The 16,279-nt window shown below is 40.9% G+C and overlaps 1 protein-coding gene across 3 annotated transcripts; it reads left to right on the forward strand.

Moving 5' to 3' along the window:
• Nucleotides 1-3,948: 3,948 nt before the first annotated feature.
• On the forward strand, nucleotides 3,949-13,974 carry LOC111070775 (GIGYF family protein Gyf). 3 transcript variants are annotated; one of them, XM_022361655.2, is made up of 9 exons: nucleotides 3,949-4,045; nucleotides 4,840-5,213; nucleotides 5,272-5,445; nucleotides 5,520-5,814; nucleotides 6,354-9,032; nucleotides 10,507-11,469; nucleotides 11,533-11,607; nucleotides 12,999-13,153; nucleotides 13,208-13,974. In XM_022361655.2, the coding sequence occupies exons 2-9, from the start codon at nucleotides 4,878-4,880 to the stop codon at nucleotides 13,331-13,333; spliced, it is 4,803 nt and encodes a 1,600-aa protein (XP_022217347.2). In that variant the 5' UTR covers nucleotides 3,949-4,045; nucleotides 4,840-4,877; the 3' UTR covers nucleotides 13,334-13,974. The 3 variants fall into 3 exon arrangements, with proteins under 3 accessions (XP_022217347.2, XP_041449315.1, XP_022217346.2); XM_041593381.1 differs by lacking the exon at nucleotides 3,949-4,045 and adding an exon at nucleotides 4,119-4,232; XM_022361654.2 differs by lacking the exon at nucleotides 3,949-4,045 and having other exon boundaries at nucleotides 10,513-11,469.
• Nucleotides 13,975-16,279: the final 2,305 nt, after the last annotated feature.

Genomic DNA, 16,279 nt, shown 5'->3' on the forward strand with positions numbered 1-16,279 from the left:
AAATACCTATGTATTAACAACTGTTAATGGCTTCATAATCATCTGTACATTTAAAATACACTCGCACGCACATTCCTATTTATGTAAATAAGTACCTGTATAAATATAATTGGTAATTCTGAAATATTTGTTAAAGATAGTTCACATGCACAACAAGCTCATGTGAATACTTATTTTTTTCTATTGTAATAAAAGAGGTATTAACGATTAATCATCGGAATAAACACCTACTTTGTAATTTAATAAATTGCTTCAACAATTTACGTTAAATCCACTCCACTGGATGGATTCCACTCCACTGGATAAATCCATATACCCGATCGTAGTCGAAGTCCCCAGGTTAAGAATCCTGATGCTTTTCGCAACAGGCGTTTCTCCAACGATATTTCGGTGGCGCCTTCCCAGGAGTGCAGAAAATCAACAAAGACCCTTTCTATTTGCGACCTGTCAATACTGCGACAGTATTCATAGTCAATCGGCTGTAGAGTTGGGACCGTATTTTCCCAAAAGGAGTTATGCGCATTCGCGTAGCAACCCAGGAAAACGAGATTAATTGACTAATATTCACCGTGAGGGGGATGCCAGGTCAGGCATAGTTTATTCCTGTCCTCCGTGTTACATATTCTTCATAGCTTCTTGGAGTCGCTGTATCCAGCCGACACATAACAGACGATTTATAGCCCCCAACCGTTTCTCCGCCGACTTTTTCTTACAAGGGCCCTGGCTCCAGGCAGGGGGGTGTACAATTAAACTACACTGGATTTCGGAAACTGTGACACCGAAGCCGGACAGCCTGGCCTGCAAACATTCAGCAGGGTATGTTTTACTACGTGTACATAAGGAATGTACTTAATTTACATATACAGTGGCGTAGCGTAGGGGAAGGACGGTGCGACGCACCAGGGCACACTGGCAAAACAGCCAATCTAGCGGAATAAAAACTAAACCTTCTAAAATAATCTATATATATAAAAATGTATATGTATTATAACCTGAGAACAGCAGGGCAGATTTGGCCATCGTTATGGCATCGCAATTCGTTATTGGATTCGAGTACTTCTGAATGGCAGAAGCGTGGTTTGCCAAATGCACACATTTTGCTTTGGATGTTCGACAAGATTCGATCAGATATTGATTCGATCATTTCTGGCGAAATTCCATTCCATTGTGACAACGAACATGATCCATGGCCTTTGCGAACTCCACAACCCAGACTCACCAGACTCAAAACGGGAATTGCACAAAGCGGTTTCAACGCCGGAAGAGATGTGATGCTGGCTTCGCTGATGTCCATTGGAATGATGCCCTCGGACGAATATACAAAGTTAATCCACGACAAGACGAATTCTTCTATCTTCCCTTGCTTTTGGTGAACATTAGAGATACAGATTTTGAATTTGCTCGAAAACGATACACATTGGTACTCAACGCTCGCCGATGCAAAAAACTTTAAAAAACTCAACTCAATGAAGTGCATACATCTGTTTTATATGCAAGCACGTAAAATTTTGTAAAAAAAAACATGTTATGGATATAAGCAGTTTCGCCAAAAAAAAACATTTAAAAAAAAAATGTTCATTAACTTCTTCCTGTTATACTGAGCAACAAAATGGAAACTCCTGAATGTACTTTGGACGAGAAGATATGGTGAAGATATAGCCTGCCAAAACTGAAGATTTGTATTATTTTTTATGTTTCTTCCACTTTGCTATATTGTGTATCCTTATTTTTTTATTGTTTGTTCCTAGTTGTATACCCGCACTCAAAGAGTTAAGGTGTATATTGTATTTGTGGTAAAAGTGGATGTGTGTAACTTAGAGAAGGAAACGTTTCCGACCCCATAAAGTACATATATTCTTGAGCAGCATCTATAGCCGAGTCTCTATCTGTCCGTCTATCTGCCCGTCCTGATGAGCGCCTAGTTTTCAGAGACTATAAGAGCCTGAGCAACCAAATTTTGTTTCCAGACTCATGTGATATTATAGTGCTACAAGTATATTTCAAAATTTCGCACAATTTTAAAGATACGATAAAACTAAATACGCAGTATCGTATAGAATGACCATATCTACCAGATTGCCGAATCTGAATCAGATTGGATCATTAATATAGCCAGAATAAAGAAATTAATTTTCAGTTGCTTCCCCCTCTTCCAGCACGAGACCAAGCTACTCCTTTCTCGCTCACTAACACTCTGCACTATGCACTACGCCACTTTTGCGGAGAAGATGTAGAATCTACATTGTGTATGTAGAATCTACATTTTATATGTGTAATCGACATTGTGTAGCAAAAATATGTAAAATATTTTTAAATTCTACATAAATCATAAGCTCACAAATTTATATACTGACTGATTACGGGTAAGATACACACCCACCATTTCCTTCACGATCAGATCGGTATAGATCAAATCCATTGCACAAAATGACATTATCACAAAAATGCGGCATCAACCAGGTTTCTGACATACAAACCACATCAAAAAATATTATATGACAAATACTTGTGCCATATTTTTGTTTTGCCAGTGAACGGATCATTATCCTGTTATTCGTTGGAAGTCAATTAAAATAATGAACCATTTAAAAGATACCATATCAAAAGAACATATTAGCAGCACACGCAACATATACAAATCACCTACCACAGCATAAAAATATATAACCTTAAACTTTAACATTATTTTATTACTATAACTCGTTGCAAAATTTTATCGTAATAATTTTAGAACATGCACGTTCTCAACTTTAAAAATCTCTCCAGTTTGATGCTTCTTAACATGCACGATCGCCCGACGAGTAAAAACAGCCGATAGTTGCCAAAAGCTTGTAACAAGAAGGCGGCGCCCTTCTCTCTCACACTCTCTAGTCGCAGGATAATCACTGGATCAACAGCTGTTTCCTGATTTCTCTGACTGATCCTAAAAATGTCTTTTATCCTGGGAGGGGGTGTTATGTTAAGGGCAAAGCACATTTTGTTTAACATGGTCTTTAACATTTCACCTTCTTCTAACGGTATTCCATGGATACGGAGATCACGGTTGATATTCGTATGAAACCGATAAGAAATTTTGTACGCCAAAAACTGTTTTCTAGCCTCTGTACGGAAGGCAGTACTGAGTACTCAGATCAACAAAAAAAAAGGTCGGTATATACTGGATTCGGATACTTTTGCTTGTTTTTTTGGTATGTTTCGACCCACCTTGAAAAAGATATCAATTTGATATCTTTTGCCAGCAAACACGAAGCAAACATTGCAAGAGAACAAAAAACCAAATGAAATATTTTAATAATGAAGACGAATAGAATTTAATTAATGCAGCATTATATAAAGGACAATTATATGGATATTATAATATAATATTTTTATTAATTTTCATAAATATAAAACAAATATTGCCTTCAAAACAGTTTGTCTTCACGGTGGTCGGCACGGGTGGCGTCGCCATCTGCTGCTGCTGATAGTCAGACTCATTACCTTGCCAATAAAATATTGGGGAGCCCAGGATATGCCTGGGGAAGAGCGGCCCCAGCCGATGAAGTGCATTTTGTTAACTTTAAACAAAACCAAGCAGCTGTCTGAGCAGTGTAACCGTTCGGAATGCAGTGCACCCCTCTGGTCACACCACTGGTCGCTCGAAAAATATATGACATCTGTTTGCTAGCAAACAGTTTTTCGATCTGAGTACTAGGCTTAATAAAGTTACACATTTTATTTATGCACAACCACCTCGCATTCAGGAATACCTTTGATGGGACACCAATACTAAAAAAATACAAGGTGGCGAGAGTAATCAGTCTCTACTGTATCATAAAGCGACAGAAAAATATCCTTCTTTTCCGTTTAAAAGAATTTTTAGTTGACTTTATATAAAATATTCAATCTGCGAGTAGTGTAGTCAGTGTATGTTATTAGTTTTCATAGCAGTTTAGCTTAGAATACGTTTGAATGGATATTCGGGGTTTTGGCACGCTTGGTAATCGGTCACACTAAGGTTGTTTCTTGGTATTGGTATTTTATTGCAAATACGTTGGTTTCGTGTGTAAGTAAAATCCTTAGAAATTAATTCGGGCCGCCTAGTGTTATTTTTCGTTATATCAGAAAGTCGGAATTATTTGAGCATTACGTAGAAAAGTATTCTCTTTATATTATCTTCAATAATTATCAATGCAATGCATGTTGCGTATGCCTACATATGTACGTATACGTACATACGTACTGATATACGTGTATGTTGACTGCCTAATTTGAGCTGATTTCTTTGAAATATTACTTGGCTTCGTGTCTTACAGTGATATCCATTTTATGTTTGCATGCATATGCTACAACTAATCATTTTGTGTAGATGACTGGGGCTAGAATTGGAGTATGGGAAAACACATGCTGAAATATTACATATATACGTATTTAATGTAAAATTTGTGTGCATGTGTGACTTTTTTTTCAATTTTACGTTTGTATGCGAGTCTTAAGTTGCCTTTTTAGGTTAGGTTGCGTTGCTTTGAACTATTTATTTGTTATTTTCCTCTTTTAATTCGATAATAGATTCTCTTGTTTGCATACACACATACGCATTGCAATCTGATCAACATATCGAAATTGATATTTGATGTATAATGACCTGACTAATATAATGAATAAGTGGATTTTAAATGTTTATACGAAGTTCAGTTAATAAAATATTTTGTAGCAATTGTAACCATTCCAAAGTGTAATTAAAGTTTATTTATTCAAGTCATTTAGCAAGTCATTTAATATACAGATAAACATATTTATTTTCACATGATTTGCTTGTCAAATTTGAACTCAATTTTATTTATTCTCATATCCTCTTAGCTTCTGCAAAATATAAAGGAAACAAGAGGCTACTGAAAATGACAGATTCTATGAAGTTTGGTCCAGAATGGTTGCGCAATATGTCGGCGGAGCCTTCAGGATCTTCCAGTAGCAATAACGTTGGCGTAGGAGCCAACAGCTCGCTGGCAACGCACAGCCTTGCAAACAACACGACACCAGCAGCTGCAGCTTCCTCTCGCAACATGTTTCCAGAGTACCGATATGGACGTGAGGAAATGCTGTCTCTGTTTGATCGGCACTGTTTGTTGCCCCAGATTTTACCTTCGTTTAAGAAACTTTTTGTGGACAAGGTTCAGTATCCGCTTGCCCTGACGCCCAGCACTGAAGAGGACAATAATCAAATTGGGAGTAGCGTAAGTGCAACCTTTCGCGTTCCCGTTACTATGTTATCTTGATTGATCCTGCCAGCAGTCTCGGCCGGCCTGGTTGCAACGCTCAACGGGCGGATTTGGAACAGCTCCGCGTGGCACTGGACGTGGTGGAACAGTCGATCGGGGCCGAATGCGTGGAAAATCAGTTTATCATCCGATATATCAGCGCCCTGGCGGTCTATACGATGAAGGTCTGTCAGCTATGTCCATCAAGGTAAGCGAATGGTGCAGATTTATTTGCGAGGTGTCGAGTCCGAGGCTGTACGAGTACATGATCATTCTTCATAGACCGAACGAAACTGGAACGAGCGAAATGGAACTGGTGATGCAGTGCCTGTTAGCACAGCACTGGGTAATTCGGGGGGCCTGGACTGGAACGGTACACCAAGTTCGAGTCCCAGAAAAGAGTTCTCCAGTCATCATCGCAACATGGAAAACTGGCGCCGCAGCCGAAACGAAGATGGATCTGGAGACTGCCCGATTGCAAGCAACAACCTATCTGGATCGGATGTTGCCGGATGGAGAAGCAGTGCTGGAGGAGGAAGTACCAATTCTAGCTTTGGGGCTAACACGCAACGCTGGGGTCAGTTATCAGTTTCTATATCTATAATATATATCCTTTTCATACGATTACAGAGGGAAATATAATTTTTCCAGTTGTTTAAAACGCTTTTTACGCTATGGAAAGTTTTTTGTTGCTGTCAAGAAGTACATTGATTGGTAGGGATTTAGCGCGGGTGTTTTCCAGCAAATAGATTGTTCATTAATATTATTGAATAGCTGGAAGGTCTTTAGAAATGTAATAGCTCGTCCTTCAATCGCTGTTTCAATTTCATTTTAATGGCAATTGCATTTGTTGTAGTAAAATGATGTAATGGATCAAATGACTTCCAATGCACTTCGACAACTTGTAGTTTATTTATGTGCATGAATTTTAATTATATTTTCTTGGGCTATGTGCATTTATTGACTGGGAGAGTAGGAGGTCGGTCAGGAATACACAAGAAAGCAAAAATATATATTTTAGTTGGTGGGGTACCCAGCAAGAGTATATATACATGTACCTACGCTTGTTGTTCATATTTGCCACGAATGTCGCTAACACTTTAACCTACATTTCAGGTCGATCTACCAGTTGGCGCGACGAGGACTCCCACTTGGATGGTTTGGCCAGTATACAGCGTTCTATTTCGACCGTTGGGACTGTAGACGTTGACCGTGAGCGGGGAGGAAGCGGTAAGACAGGATCGGGAGTGGTTTCTTCTTCTGTCCGTCAATCGGGCGCTAAAAACTCTCAATTGTGGTCTGGCGGCGGCGGTGATACCGAGGACAATCTTCCCGAGTGGGCTATGGAGAATCCATCCGAATTGGGTGGCACCTTTGATTCGAGTGGCGCCTTTCACGGAGATGCCGATCTACAGAAGGCAGCTAAGGCAGCAGCTGGGCAAAGGGACTCCACTGATGCGGTAAACTCTGCGGCTTCAAGCTCTAATAACAACTTACCTCAGACTGGGAGCAGGAATCACACTGACGGAGAGAATGATGCAGGCGAAAAGGAGTTTGACGGGAAGATAGAATCGAACCCAATAAAATTCCCCGACTTGAATGAAAGCTGCCAACAGTCTCCAACAGCCTCAATTGGTGAAGCTGTCCACGGGGATATATCGGATAGAATCAAAGAAGTGGCCGATGAGGTTGAGAAACTGATAATGGACGATGATAACAGTGTCTCCCAAAATCATAGAGAACCACAAATAGATAGCGACCGGTTCGCAACTACAATGCCTGGTCTAGCAGAGATTGAAATGAGCATTAAGTCGAACACTGTGGGCGACACTGTTCTGCTTCAGCATCCGCATCCTCATCCTCCGCATCCCGCGATACCTATTGCAGTACAGAATACAAGCATTGCCCATCGTCCATCGCATCAACATCCGAGTCTACCTTTTCCGGACCAGTTGGCTATGCAACATCACCACCATCTGCACCACCAGCACCAACAGCATCTGACAATGCTTCCTACATCGCAGATAATGAATTCGAATCCGAATCCGAATGAGTTGTGGTTCTACCGCGATCCTCAGTCGAATGTTCAGGGGCCGTTCAGTGCCATGGAGATGACGGAATGGTATCGGGCCGGCTACTTCAATGAAAATCTGTTTGTGCGCCGCTTCTCCGACAGTAGATTCAGGCCACTGGGCGAGCTAATAAAGCTTTGCCACGGTAACATGCCATTCTCGCACAGCCATTTGCTGCCTTCACCGATGGATTTAGACAATCTTCCCATTGGACAGATGCCAGCCGCTCTTCCAGTTCCACTTCCACTTACGCCGCGCAAGCCATCGTCAGCTGCGCTCTCAATCTCTTTGGGCGAACAGCAATTGCAGCAACAAATGCAAAGAGAAGAGCTCAAAGCGAATGTGACCACCGCCGCAGACTCGCTGAGCGCCGCCATTAAAGGAAATCTGGGCGGAAATGCCTTGGACGCCACATCCCATATGCTGACCATGCGATTCCAGATGCTGCAAGATCAGTACTTGCAGCACCAAGAGTACCAGATAGTCAAGGAGCTGTCCAAAAACGAGTGCTTTCAGCGCCTCTCTGCTGTTGAGCGGGAATCTGTAGTGCGGCGCAAGGTTCAGTTGCTCGTTCTGCCAGAGTACTTGAGCAGCCTGAGCGGGCTGAGTAACTCGCTGGCTGTACTTAATCCGGCAGCCGGGAGCCAGTTGTACCATGTGATAGCTGAGCAGGGTAAAAAGGATCAGCAGCAGCTTTTTGCCAAAAGCTCAGACCAGCAGCGGCCCCTGGGCAATCTTCTGGAAGCAAACAACTTCATACACAACGCCAAACTGATGCATCAGCAAACCCAGCAGGTTCAGACTGCTTCGCATCCGTCGCAGCAACCTGCGGAACAGGTAGCTCTGCCTGGATCGGCAGCTGAGCCGAATAACATTGACGAAATGCATGGCAGCGATATGGATTTACTAACCGAATACAATTTGCGTATGTTGCTGCGAGGACAGCCCACCGTTGGGCATCCGCAGCCTCCGCTAACAACTCTTGGCAGTGACAATCCCACTGGTGGGGATTTCATGACTGAGCCACGAATGCTGGCAGCGCAAAACCTGATGATTCCAATGTGGCTGCCTGCTCAACCACCAAACCCCAACCAAAACCCGCAGTGGTCTGGAATGGCAAACGCAAAGGTCACCTTGTGGGACGTGGCAACTTTGGAAGAGGAGCAGAGCCAACAGCAACAGCAGCAGCAATTACTAGCTCAACAGCAGCAACAGAAATTCATGGCAGGTGCAGAGCAAGCTCCAGGTGCTGGTGCAACTGCATCAGCAGCCCCTGACTCTCCATCAGTGGATAACTTGGGCGATCGGTCCCAGGCTACTGACAATCAAAACAATCATCTAAAGAAGTTGCTCAGTCCAATGCCAGCACAGACAGTGATTGCGGATGTGGAGCCACTCAAGGATCAACATCCATCACAGCCTCTGGCACATATCAAACAAACTAATAAGCAAAACTTGGCTGCCAGATCGCCCCAGCTGTCGGCACCGACTAAGTTCATTAATGAGGAAGAGCGGCGGCGCGAGATAGCTGAGGAAAAGCGGCGACTCAAGGAGGAGCGCAAGCGTCAACAACTGGAAGAGGAGAAACGCCGTGCCTTGCAGCTTGAAGAAGAAAAAACTCGACAATCGCTGGAAGAAAGGGAACGACAACTGCAAATACAAGGTCAGCGTCGAAAGGCCTTACTAGGTAGCGCACAAGCACCAGTTCAAGGTACAGCAACAGGTGTGTAATATAGCTCTATATTATATAAAATAGTTTGGGGTGTCGCCCTATAATCCCACAACCATAACATGTTTGAGCCGAAATTTGATTTTTGATTTACATGTTTTTTTTGTTATTAGTAGTGACAGTTGCGCTGATAGGCAGAATGTGCTGTTAAGCGCAAAAGCAATCGATTATTTGGAATCCAAAAGCGACTCAACTTTTTCCACCACGCGACATTTATTTTGCTACATCTGTTATATACATCTACAATGCATATTCTACATCTAACATGTAGATCCTACATGTACCATTTAGATTATACATCTTTTTCGCTAGAGGGCGCTAGCGCACTGAACGCGGCAGAGTGTGCGAGCGAGAAAGAGTATGAGTAGCGGGTCTCTTGCTGATGATGGCGGGGGAAGAAACTGAAAATTAATTTCTTCATCCTGGGTATAATAATGATAGTTTTATCGTATCTTCAAAATTGTGCCTGGCACAGATTTTCGTCCTTTGTGGGCGCGGAAGGGGGCAAAAAATCCCTTCAAAATACACTTGTAGCAGATATTACATGAGTCTGGAAACAAAGTTTGGTTGCTCTAGCTCTTATAGTCTCTCAGATCTAGGCGCTCATCAGACGGACAGACGGACATGGGTATATCGACTCGGCTATTAATGCTGATCAAGAATATATATACTTTATGGGGTCGGAAACGTTTCCTTCTCTGCGTTGCACACATCCACTTTTACCACAAATACAATATACCCCTTAACACTTTTTTGAGTACGGGTATAACAACCGCGTCTCCAGCAAGACGCAAAGAAGCAAGTCCCAGTCTGAGAAGCCTATACGACAGTTAAAAACTTACACAAAAGTTAGTCTTCAATGTCAAAACTCACATAAAAAAGTGTGCAAATAGTGACATTTTATTCAAAACCACACCTGATTATGTTTACATTTTGTAAGGGCAAAAATGAAACGTTGAAATTCAATTAAAAAAGAACAATGTCCAACCGCCAAAAAGTTTCTGCACGTATATCTTGATAAATCGCGGTCCATCGAGGGATTTTTTTTTTCGCGATTTTAGGAGCATAGGCCCGTATATCGAACTTTTACCAAAAATTCTAAAGTAAAGGATATGTGAAGCCCACAAAGCGGCTGGCTGTCTCATGATGACGCGGCACGAGCTGAACGCCAAAGCCGAAGACTTGGGAGCCAAACCAAAAAATTCGTCTGCGACATATTCGTTGTATGACACATCTACATATATACTTTATGGTTATTGCGAACGCAGGCCCGCCACGTGGATGAGCTCTCAGATATATTTCGGTTTATTATCTTAAAAAAACCATGACTTTGTATCGTGGCTCATCAACTTATGATCTCGGTACTCCAGATTGCCGCGGCACACATTTTGCGGAACATTGCTCCTTTAAACCTACTTATATACATTTATAGAGCATTTTGTCTAGATTTATAAATTTTTTTGTCTAGGAACAGCCGTATCTGCAGCGAGCACCAAGCATGGCGTTGCCAAGGCGGCGGATCTACAAGCAGCTTCTCGTTCGGCTGCCACATCAATTGCGCCATGGTCGCTTCGATCGCCGAAAGCCAGTAGCGCCGCGCCTGGACTGGCAGAGATACAGAAGGCAGAAAGGCGAGAACGCCGCGCGGATCAGCAGCGACAGCAGGAACAGTTGGATAAACAAATGCGTGCCACTGCAGCAGCTGCGGCCGAGGCGAACGATGCTCTGCTTAAGTGGCAGGCAGCACCCGCTCCAGCGACCGTAATGAGCCTAGCTGATATTCAGGCAGAGGAGGCCAAGCGGCTGGCAAATGAGCTCATGGAACAGCAGCGGCGTCGCGAAATAGAGCAACAGCAACAGGCTGCCATTGCAACAAATGTGGGTGGGACGTGTGGCCTGTCCAACATCTGGGGAACTGCCAATAAGGCTTGGAGTGCATCGACGTCTTCTTCGCTTTCATTGGCTACAGGCGCTCGTCTATGGGATGATCCCAATTCCCCGTCGGTCAATCAAATAGTTTTGCAACCGTCTGGCAGTGCCAGTGCTACTGGACCAGTCACTGCTGCGGCTGTTCTAGCCGCAGGTCTGCTTTCGGCGGAAAAACATAACTTAAACGCACAGTCCAAGTCGACAACTGCTTTGGAATCACCACGAAATTTGCGTAAGAGTCAGACCGTGCCGACCATGCAAAACGTGGCAAAAACGACCAAGGCTGTTGGCGGACCACAACAGCTTCCTGAGAAGAACAAAACGATTCATATAAGGGCGAGTCCGAAAGTGGCACCTACGGCGGCTGAAGAAAAGGACAAGGAAAGAAAATCGAGTGGCAAGGGGCCTATAGACCAGGCCAGTAATAAAGTAAACGAATATGAAAACGAGTTTACTAGCTGGTGCATGAGAAGCCTAGACAATATGACCGCCAAAGTGGATGGTAAATAGATATTTTCAGCAAGAAGTTTATCACTAAATCTTAACATTTTTCTCATATTTGCAGTACCCACGTTTGTTGCATTCTTGCAGGACTTGGAGGCACCATATGAGGTGAAGGACTATGTGCGCATATACCTAGGTACGTTCCAGAGATATATATATAACGTATAACTACACTTATTTGCAGAAACTAAAGTGAAAAGAGCTTGCAAACTTTTAGATTTAGCTAAAATATATTCCGAAAATACCATTACCAAATACCTAGCAGAAATCAGACTCAAAGAACACTAACTAACGTGTTGATAACACGTTATACACGTTGTACCTTTATACCGTAGTTATACCTTTGCAGAGGACTGTTTTGCTATTTAAGCTATATAGCTGAAAATATCCTTCTTCGTATACCCGGATATATTAGTTCTGGGGTGTGGACGAGTGTAAAACTTTTCCGCCCCCATAAAAATATATATTTTTTTGATAAGCATCAATAGCCAAGTCGATATAGATCATTATTATAGCCAGAAGGAACAAATCTATTTTCAGTGGCTACGCTACAACAGCAAGAATTTACATTAGAACATAACTAGCGGTCGTCGTTCCCTCTCATGGAAAGTGCGAGTAAAATTGAGAGAGATCGCGGAGAGATCCCCTCCTCCATGCATTAATCCAGCAAAACAATTTGTCCCTTTTACGATCAGCGATAACAAAAGACACTTGATCTTTATTGATGCCACTTGGCCAATTTGCATGCAGCGAAAATTAGGTTGGCAAAATCATTTTATCAGTCATGCTCCGGTTATCGCAAAAAGTTACGATTTGACAGTCAAATCGCAAAAAAGCGTGCTCCGGTTTTCGTAAATCGCAAGATTTTTACGATTTGAAACCGGTTGCTGCTAATGAGCTCGCGATTTAAAAATGAATTGCACTTAGCAAATAAATAAAAAATTGTATGAGCGGGAAAAAAATATAAACAATTCTGCTGATCTTCATATGTTTATATGTATATAATTAAATTTTCGTATATCCTAATATATTTAATAAATTTATTTCTAAATGCCCCTTAATTTAACCTGAACAAATAAGTGTGAATTCCCATTTGACATAAAATATCGATATCATATCGGCCAGGGCAAAAATGTCGTCCGTTCTTAATTCTCCGATTTTTGGTTTTGTTTTGGTATAATATAATGCGATTGCCAAAACTATGGCATATTTAACTAAAATATTTCCATTTCAAAACCAAAAAAAGATTTTTTCAAGAAAAATATCGCAAAACAATTTGGGAAAGAATCACTATTGATACGAAAAAGTTACGAAAACCAGCCCAGCGCACACACAATTTCAATTCTTACGAATTGTTCCAAAATCGCAATCGCAAAAATGTACGAACAACTGAGCATAGCGGTATATATTTTTTTCAGAATTATTATTAAATTATATTTTAATTAGTTGTTCTTTTAAATGAAAGTAAAATTAATATTTGAATTAAAAACCCGTCAAATTCGGTCTAATATAAACAAAAAATTCCAGGCGAGGGAAAAGATTCTTCCGACTTTGCCAAACAATTTCTGGAGCGGCGCAGTAAATACAAGAGCTTGCAGCGTGCTCAAAACGCGCACAATGATGATATGTGCAAGCCCGCTCCGGCTATAACACCATCAGGAAACGATAATACCGAAAGCAAGGTTGGTACAATTATTACAGACTACCTTATGTCGTTGACAACGTTCCGTCTACAGAACAAGCAGAAGAAGGTCAAGAAGAACAAAATGACTAAGATGGACGCACGCATTCTCGGTTTTTCGGTAACCGCTGCAGAGGGCCGCATTAATGTTGGCGTTCGGGACTATGTCGACGGACCATAACCACTCCGGAAGCAGCAACGACAACCTCAAGTTTTATGTAGAATGAGAAACCTTATTAAATATAGATTTGAATTGAAGGCCGGGTAATAATTGGACTTATCCCTGTTCAAAATAAATCCGTATATACATATGTGACTAATATTCGTGTAACTTAATACTTACATATGTGCATATGTTACTAACGGTAAGAGGAAGAGTCTATTGATTGGATTATATTGATGTCAAAATGCAGGTAACCCTCGGTGTTGGTCAAAATTCAATTTTATTTGAAATGTAAATAATTATTTATTTAAAAAATGCTCCCATGCCAAAGTTTACACAATTTCAATATTATGCGAGCAACAGACTAACTCCTGGAATCTAATCGAATCGTTTTCGGCGTTGAGAAATACACCTACAACACATTATCTATTTTCTATAAAATGGAAACATTTTTTGAAGTCCCCGATAAAAAGTTAAGTTTACCATTTCAGTCAAATATCCCCACTTAAGCGACTTTTTTTTATCAGTTTCCTTACAGTTTACTTATAACTTGTTATTGAAAGAAGGTAAGCGTGTTTTTGTAACCGCTTTAAGGCTTATGGCCTTAAATATTTGTAATTTTGCAATAAAAAGTAAACAAAAAAGTTGTACAAATAAAAGCATTACAAATTGGCAGTACAATAATTATTGTGTTATAAAACAACATAGATTAATGAAAATTACATACACTTACACGGATTTAATATACACCTGACCTCTTTGAGCACGGGGTATTACATAAAAGTAAATTTTTCCCTCTTACGAGACAAAAAAACAAAGGTTTTCATTTTGCAGTATTCATAGTTTTTGTTTAGTTGATGTGTTGCTATAAAAGCAAGCGTTCACGGACGGTATGGAGCCAAATAAAAACGTTTGGAACCATATACTGAAAGGTGTGAAAGATGTATGTAAAACAGTGGGACCGGACTTATGGTTTGCCAACTTAGTTCAAACGGATATAATTTCCTACATATAGCTATAACTTCGTATTTAAGTATTTTCATCTGGTAAAAAAACTCTATCGATGGCGGTCCGTAAACGAATCTTTTTTTTCGCAGTATTATGTCTAATTGATTCCCGAAGGAAGTGAATAAACACACATACGGACTGGCAGATCTTCCGTATCTTCCAAATATGCATGCATACTGTTAACTGTGTATATTCACACACATTACAAGAGTTTAAGACATTTTGTCCGTTTTCGAAGCGTACCAAAACGCTTTTCAGTTTTTGAATCTACATTTTTCCTAGTGATTCAGGTACGTGACTATTTATTTCTAGTACTCAGAGAGTATAGGATTGTATTAGATTCGTGTAGACTCTAGACTGTAGAGATATGCAAAAGACAGAAGGATGCGTTTCCGATCCCATAATGTATAAATATTCTATTCTTTCCGTCCGTCCGTCCTTTCTAACGCCTAGATATCAGAGGCTATAAACGCAAAAGCAACAAAATTTGGTATACAGAATCCTGTGATGTGATATTACACTTTGCTCACCATCTCTACCAGATTATATAATTATTATAGAATGAAGAAAACGATTTCCCGTTGCTAAGTACCCCGCCGCACTATCGGCAGCTCTCGTAGCACTAGCCCGTTGCTAGCTCTCTATCTTTCTCCAGACGGAGTGATGAGATATAGAGGCTCAATAACTCGTTGATGGAAAGAGAAATATAGAGAGAGATGTTCAACGGGCAGTGCGGTATGATGGACGAGCTGGAAAAATTATCATTAGTACATAACTAGCTCTCTTCGCTCTCTGTATATTTCCGCAAAAAGTTTCTGTTTCTCGAGAGAAATTCGTCTGGTCTCGTTCTCGTAAAGGCAGTGTCATAACTGCACCTTAATTTCGGGCATATTTGCAACCGATATTTTTTAACAAATTTTAGAATAAAAGAGGAAAAAACATACATAGACCGCGTAAACCTAGCCTAACATAACCATTCAAGCACTGTAGCTGGACGTTTGAGTTTTTCTGCACTGATTTCGATGCTTTAACCAAGATCCTAGCAACTCTTCTTTATCGCTAGCAATTTGCAGGTGCATTACCGATTCGGTAAATTTTTACAGTGAAATAAGCCTGTGTATCTTGTATCCGTTGTTTCTAGCGAGTGAGAACTAAACTGAGGTAGCGGTACTAACTTGGCTAGCTGTGTATTCTGAGATGTTCTATGGCGGTGGTTTCCGTGATGCCCTGGAGACATCTATGCTTTGTATCTGACCGCAGCCCGCTGCCTACTCGGTTTCGTCTGTTCGTCAATGCCTTGCGAATGCGAATTTGTTGTTGTATGTTATCTTGGTCGCGACGAGAGACAAAATATAATTGAAGTACCAGTACTACCCGTACTACGAAGCATAGAACGAAAATTGAAATGGGATTCGGTCCTAATGCAATATCTTTGCTAAATGCAGCAAACGAATCCCGCTTAATTTTTGCACTCATATAAGTAGATTTTATAAATACAGGAAATTTTATTTTGTCAACTTTTCCTTAGCTTTTGAAGTTGAAGGTCAACTTACACAGTTTTACTTTGCTCACCGCTGAAACAACTGAACAAAAAAGATATTACATTTTAAATATTATTACATATGTATGTATGTTTACTATCAAGCCATTCAAATAAAGTCGAATTTGTTTTGATAAATCTATAAAACTAAGTATTTTTTTTACGGTTTCTATACGGTTTGGTATAATTTGAAATGATACTCGTATTGAAATGTGACTGTTCGGAATTCTAGCCGTTTCTCTGTATAACAGACAGGGCGGTACGAAGGTTTGGTGAAATGTGCATTTGCACCGGGCGCCACAATTTATTAATGCCGATTTACATATACGATGTACATATGTATGTACATATGTAGTTGTTTTTGCAGTATGGCTCGTCTCGGCGCTACTGAAGGCATTGACCCAAAGAAATGGAAT

This window comes from Drosophila obscura, unplaced genomic scaffold (assembly GCF_018151105.1).
Source record: "Drosophila obscura isolate BZ-5 IFL unplaced genomic scaffold, ASM1815110v1 contig_187, whole genome shotgun sequence".
Classification (NCBI taxonomy): domain Eukaryota; kingdom Metazoa; phylum Arthropoda; class Insecta; order Diptera; family Drosophilidae; genus Drosophila; species Drosophila obscura.